Source organism: Ornithorhynchus anatinus, chromosome 3 (genome assembly GCF_004115215.2).
Source record: "Ornithorhynchus anatinus isolate Pmale09 chromosome 3, mOrnAna1.pri.v4, whole genome shotgun sequence".
Classification (NCBI taxonomy): Eukaryota; Metazoa; Chordata; class Mammalia; order Monotremata; family Ornithorhynchidae; genus Ornithorhynchus; species Ornithorhynchus anatinus.
The window spans coordinates 2,569,950-2,576,395 of NC_041730.1; the positions used below are offsets into that span (position 1 = coordinate 2,569,950).

At 63.9% G+C, this 6,446-nt stretch overlaps 1 protein-coding gene across 13 annotated transcripts in view; it reads right to left on the reverse strand.

The window, feature by feature from the left end:
• BRSK2 (BR serine/threonine kinase 2) overlaps positions 1-5,857 on the reverse strand; it is a 220,570-nt gene extending 214,713 nt beyond the window's left edge. For all 13 annotated transcript variants that reach the window (XR_003757818.1, XR_003757816.1, XR_003757814.1 and 10 more), the window contains exon 1: positions 5,727-5,857. Coding sequence is in view for 9 of the 13 variants with exons in the window: in XM_029059706.1 (XP_028915539.1) it covers positions 5,727-5,823 (97 nt within the window). In the remaining 4 variants the exon portion in view is untranslated. The remainder of the gene's footprint in view (positions 1-5,726) is intronic.
• Positions 5,858-6,446: the final 589 nt, after the last annotated feature.

Genomic DNA, 6,446 nt, shown 5'->3' on the forward strand with positions numbered 1-6,446 from the left:
ACCCCCCTGCGGAATCAGGTCGCCCCTTCCAGGCCGCAGAGGGACAGCTGGGACCCAGTTGGGACACATGTGTGTAGGCACCCATGCATCCACGCATCCGTGCACGCGTGGTGCGTGTGACAGCTTTCTGCTAAGTGGGGGAACTTTTGAGCTGCATCCCGGCTCTGCCCCTGGTCAGCTGCGTGACCTCGGGCAAGTCACTTCACTTCTCTGGGCCTCAGTGCCCTCATCTGTCAAATGGGGATGTCAGACTGTGGGACAGCCCCATGACGAGCGCTTAGAAGAGTGCTCGGCACAGAGTGAGCGCTTATCAAATACCATCACTGTTATTCACTCATTCCATCGGATTTACTGAGATCTCACCGTGGGCAGAGCACTGTACTAGGCGCTTGGAAAGTACAATTCGGCAACAGATAGAGACAATCCCTACCCAACGACCGGCTCACAGTCTAATAATAATAATGATGATAGTGTTGGTATTTATTAAGCGCTTACTACGTGCAGAACACTGTTCTAAGCGCTGGGGGATATAGGGCGATCAGGTTGTCCCACGTGGGGCTCCCGGTCTTCATCCCCATTTTACCGATGAGGGAACTGAGGCCCAGAGAAGTGAAGTGATTTGCCCCAAGCCGCCCAGCCGGCAAGCGGCGGAGCTGGGATTCGAACCCATGACCTCTGCCTCCCAAGCCCGGGCTCTTCCCCCTGAGCCACGCTGCTTCTCTAGACTAGTCCTAGTCTGGACTCCTCGTCTCTCTAGAAAGTGTGTGCGTCGTGGACTGACGGGTTTCTAATAATGACACTCATAATTGTGGTATCTGTCATGCGCTTACTGTGCGCCAAGCACTGCTCTAAGCGCTGGGGTAGATACACGGTTGGTAGATCGGATCGCCCCACGTGGGGCTCACAGTCTTAATCCCCATGTTTACAGGTGAGGTAACTGAGGCGTAGAGGAGTTCAGCGACTTGCCCAAAGTCACACAGCAAAGTGGCGGAGCCGGGATTAGAACCCACGACCTCTGACTCCCAAGCCCGGGCTCTTTCCATTAAGCCACGCGGCACTTTCCAAGCGCTTAGTACAGTGCTCAATAAATACGGTTGAATGAATAAATGAATGAATGAAAAAGGAGGTGGAGAAACAGAGATTTCTACTCCTCCTCCCCGCCCTCCCCCATTTTGTAGATGAAGAAACTGAAGCCCAGAGAAGTCTACGGACTTGAACGAGGTCACACAGCAGAATCACAAGGGAAAAGGGCAGATTGGGGATCAATCAATCGATCCATCCTATTTATCGAGCACTTACTGTGCGCCTAGCACTGTACCAGGTGCTTGGGAGAGTCCAATACGATAGGGTTTGTAGTCACGTTCCCTGACCACATCGAGTTTACGGTCTAGAGGGAGAGACTGACTCTAATAGAAATAAATAAATTACGGATCTGGACATAACGAGCTGTGGGGCCCGTGCTCTGACCACCAGGTCACATCGCTTCTCCTCGGCTTTATTGTGTGCTTATTATTACGTTGGTATTTGTTAAGCGCTTACTATGCGCAGAGCACTGTTCTAAGCGCTGGGGTAGACACAGGGTCATCAGGTTGTCCCCCGTGAGGCTCACAGTTAATCCCCCTTTGACAGATGAGGGAACTGAGGCACCTGTTAAGCGCTTACTAGGCGCAGAGCACTGTTCTAAGCGCTGGGGTAGAGACAGGGTCATCAGGTTGTCCCCCGTGAGGCTCACAGTTAATCCCCACTTGACAGATGAGGGAACTGAGGCCCGGAGAATAATCGTAATAATGTCGGTATTTGTTAAGCGCTTACTATGTGCAGAGCGCCGTTCTAAGCGCTGGGGGAGACACGGGGGAATCTGGTTGTCCCACGTGGGGCTCACAGTCTTAATCCCCCTTTTACAGAGGAGGGAACTGAGGCCCAGAGGAGTGAAGTGACTTGCCCACGGTGACACAACTGCCAGGTGGCAGGGCCGGGATTCGAACCCAGGAACTCTGACTCCCAAGCCCGGGCTCTTTCCACTGAGCACACGTTGCTTCTCTAATGTTGGTATTTGTTAAGCGCTTACTCTGTGCCGAGCACCGTTCTAAGCGCCGGGGGGAGATCCAGGGTCATCAGGTGGTCCCACGTGAGGCTCACGGTCTTCATCCCCATTTGACAGATGAGGTCACGGAGGCCCAGAGGAAGTGAAGTGACTCGCCCACCGTCACCCAGCCGACAAGGGGCAGAGCCGGGATTCGAACCCATGACCTCTGACTCCCCAGCCCGGGCTCTTGCCACTGAGCCGCGCTGCTGTGCACAGACATCTCCGGGTGGGGGTGGGGAGGGTGTGATAGCCAAGGGGTTGAGTGATGTGAGATCGCTGAAGTGGCGTTGCGATGGGGAGAAGGATTCATCAGACAAGGCCTCATGCCTTCCCCCCACATTGCTCTTTTTTCGTATAACGGTATTTGCCAGCGCTTACTGTGTGCCAGAGACTGTACCAAGCGCTCGTAAGGTCGGACCCGATCCCCGTCCCCCATGGGGCTCCCAGTCTTCATCCCCATTTTCCAGATGAGGTCACTGAGGCGCAGAAGAAGTGAAGTGACTCTGCCCGAGGTCCCCCAGCAGACAAGCCCGTCAGAGGGCAGGGACCGTCTCTCTCCGTTACCCCTTTGTCCATTCCCAGCGCTCGGTACAGCGCTCCGCGCCTAGTAAGCGCCCAATAAATACTGCTGAGGTGGCGGAACCGGGATTAGAACCCAGGCCTATTCCGACTCCCAGGCCCGGGCTCTAGCCACTGGACCACGCTGCTTCTCCCACCCCGGTGCCCGCACCGAGCCGGTGGGGGCTAGCGGGTGGGCCAGCGGAACCGGTGGGTTCTGGGGAGCAAAACTGCCCCCTTACTTTGTGCTAAGCGCTGGGGTAGACGGGTGGGATCCAGCCCCCGACCCGCCCGGGGCTCACAGTCACCGGACGGGGATCCGATCCCGGGAAACGGGGGCCCGGAGGGGTTAAGAGACTTGCCCAAGGTCACACAGCCTGTCGGGAGCCAAGCGGGCAGGGGCTCTTGGCGCCGTTTGGGAGTCGGGAGAGAAAGGGTTAGCAAGGAAATGATGCTAATTGTGGTAATAAGGATAATAATGTTGGTATTTGTGAAGCGCTTACTATGTGTTCTAAGCGCTGGGGTAGACCCAGGGGAATCAGGTGGTCCCACGTGGGGCTCCCGGTCTTCATCCCCATTTTCCAGACGAGGGAACCGAGGCCCAGAGAAGCGAAGCGACTCGCCCACGGTCACCCAGCCGACAAGGGGCAGAGCCGGCATTCGAACTCATGACCCCTGACTCCAAAGCCCGGGCTCTTTCCACTGAGCTTCTCTAATTTTGAGAATTAGTGGTATTTGAGCGCGGATGTGCCAGACACTGTTTTTAAGCGCCGGGGTGGAGTCAGGTAAAGCGGGTCGGACGCCATCCCTGTCCCACTCGGGGCTCACGGACCTCCCCCCCCCCCCCATTTTACAGATGAAGGCACCTGAAGCTCGGAGAAGTGAAGTGACTGGCCCAAGGTCACCCGGCAGACGAGGGACGGAGCCGGGATTAGAAGCCAGGTCCTTCTGCTAACTCCGTTGTAGTCCGCTGTACGGCGCTCTCCCGAGCACCGCGTAGAGCGCTCTGCACAGAGTGAGTGCTCCTAACTATCCTCCATCGGTAGTCCACTCTTTATCCACTAGGCCACGCTGGGCCACCACCGCGGGCCCCGAGTTCGAGCCAGAGGGAGGATTCCAGCCGCCTGTCCGGGGGTCCCCGGGCGGCCGCGGAGAAAGGACAAGGCCCCGTCTGGGGTCCCGCTCGGCCCGCCCCGGGGGGGCTGGGTGACCTCGGGCAAGCGGCTCGACCTCTCTGGGCCTCCGTTTCCTCATCTGTACCTTGGGATCAAGATGCCCGCCCTCCCTCCCTCGGGGGACGGGACCCCTCTCCGATCCGATTATCCCGCATCTATCGACTGAGGCCTTAATCGATACCGCCATCAAGGATCATCACGTCCCGCGAAAGGTGGGTGTCCCGAAGCCGGGCGGAGGGGGCAGGGGGAGGGGGCCGGGAGGAAATACGAGGGCATCCTGTCTCGACTCATTCACTCGCATCTACCCCAGCGCTTAGTCCGGCGCTCGGCACCAAGCGCCTACCAGATAGGGCGATCATCATCCTTACTAATCGTCACTCCCTTTCTCTTGGGGATTTCTTAAGCGCTGACTCTGGGCCAGGCACTGTACCGAGCCCCGGGGTGGAGACCACCGGGTCGGGGTGGACACGGTCCCCGGCCTCCGTGGGTCTCACGGTCTCACTCCCCATCTTACAGATGAAGGAACTGAGGCCCAGGAGAAGCCCCCAAGTGACTTGTCCGAGGTCACCCGGCAGGCAAGTGGCGGGGCTGGGATTAGAACCCAGCTCCCTCGGACTCCCCGGCTTGCGAGCCCCGTTCACCCACCCCGGGACCGCCCCCCGCCCAGACCCCTCCTCACCGGCCCCAAGAAGGGGCGGGGAGAGGATCCGCCGCTGGGAGGAGAGAAAAATAACGGCCGATCCGGGAACTCTGGCCTCCTTTCCAGAGCCCGACGGCCGGCCGGCCCTCTAATCCTAATAATTACGGTATCTGTTCAGCGCTTACTCTGCTCTAAGCGCCGGGGCCGATCCAAGCGAATCAGGCCGGACGCGGTCCCCGCGTCCCCGTCCCCCCGTCCCCCCGTCCCCCCGTCCCCCCCGGGTCTCCCAGGCTTCGCACCCCCTCCCCCCGCCCCTTTTCCGGATGGGAGAACTGAGGCCCAGAGAGGTGAAACGACCAGCCCAAGGTCACCCGGCAGACGGGTGGCGGAGGCGGGATCGGAACCCGGGCCCCCTGCCTCCCAAGCCGGGCCTCGGGCCCCCGGGCCTCGGGCCCCCGGGCCTCGCTGCTTGGGTCCGAACCGGAGCTCCCGGGCCTCCTTCTCGGGGGTCCGGCCCACGTGCCCGCACCCCGTTTTCCCGCTCCCGCAGGCCTCGACGCCCCGGGCCGCCGGCCTCCCCGCGCCTCCGCGCTGGGGGGTGCGTGGGTCGGGGGGCGGGGCTCGGCCGGAGCTCGGCCCCCCCTCCCGCCTCGCCGCCCGGCCCCGGCGGGCCCCGGTCCCCGGGGGGGGGGGGGCTCCCGGGCGGGTCTCCCGGGCGGGGCGCGCGGGAGGGCGGAGGCTGCGGGGGCTCCGGGCCTATTGTGTGACCCGCGGGCTGGCGCGGCCCCGACCCCCGACCCCCGACCGCCCCCCCCCCCCCGCGGCCCCCAGCCGGGACCCCCGAGCCCCTCCCCGGGCCCCTCCCCGGGCCCCTCCCCGGCCCGGCCCCGGCACCGCGGCCTCGGCGGCTCCGCCCTCCTCCATCATGATGTGGCGGCGACGGAGACGGAGACGGAGACGGAGACGGAGAGGACCCCCCCCCCCCGCCCATCCCGCCCCCGTCTCCCCTCCCCCCGGGGCGCCCCCGGCCCCCTCCCCGCCCCCGGCCGAGCCCGGCGCGTCCGGCCGGTCCCGCGCCGCCCCCTCCCTCCCTCCCTCCCTTCCATCCCTCCCTCCCTCCCTCCCTGCCTTCCTCCCCCCCTCCCTCCCCAGCGGGCTCGGGCCGCCGCATCCCTGCCGCACAGCGGCCCCCGCCCCCCGAACGCCCCGTCCCGTCCCCCCCCCCCCCCGGTGCCCTCCCCCCTCCCTCCGCCAGCCCCTCACCGACCTGTCTGGCCCTTGCCCAGGGTCTTCTCCAGGCGGTAGGGTCCCACATACTGCGCGTGCTGCGGCCCGCTCCCGCCTTCCTTCCCCGTTGATGTCATCGCTCCCCGGCCCCGCCGGACGGCCGGGCGGCCGGGGAGGGGGCGGGGGGCGGGGGGCGGGGGGCGGGGGGCAGGAGCGGGGGGCAGGGGGAGGGGAGGGGAGGGGAGGGGGGCTTCCCCCCCCCGGGCCCTTCTCCGCCTTTAAATCCCACTCGGCCGCTCCCGGAGCGCGGGAGGGCGGGATGCTCGCCGCCTCTTCAGATGCGTTCCTCCGCGGCGGGGTTGCCCCTCTCCTCCTCCTCCTGCTCCTGCTGCTCCTCCTGCTGCTGCTGCCGCTGCTGGTCCTCCTGCTCCTCCTCCTCCTCCTCCTCCTCCTCCTGCTCCTCCTGCTCCTCCTGCTCCTCCTCCTCCTCCTGCTGCTCGCCCCTCGCCCTTCCGCGGCCCGGCGCGGGCCCCGGCTCTCCGGACAGCGCGCGTGGCCAACGGAAAACCTTTTTGTCCCCGTCCGGGGAAGGTGCGGGAGGGGAGGGGAGGAGGAGGAGGAGGAGGAGGAGGAGGAGGGAGGAGGAGGAGGAGGAGGGAGGAGGGAGGAGGAGGAGGAGGAGGAGGAGGAGGAGGCCGGGCCGCCTTGTTCTCCGGCGGAGGAGCCGTGGCCGTGGCCGTCGCCGTCGCCGGGCTGGGGC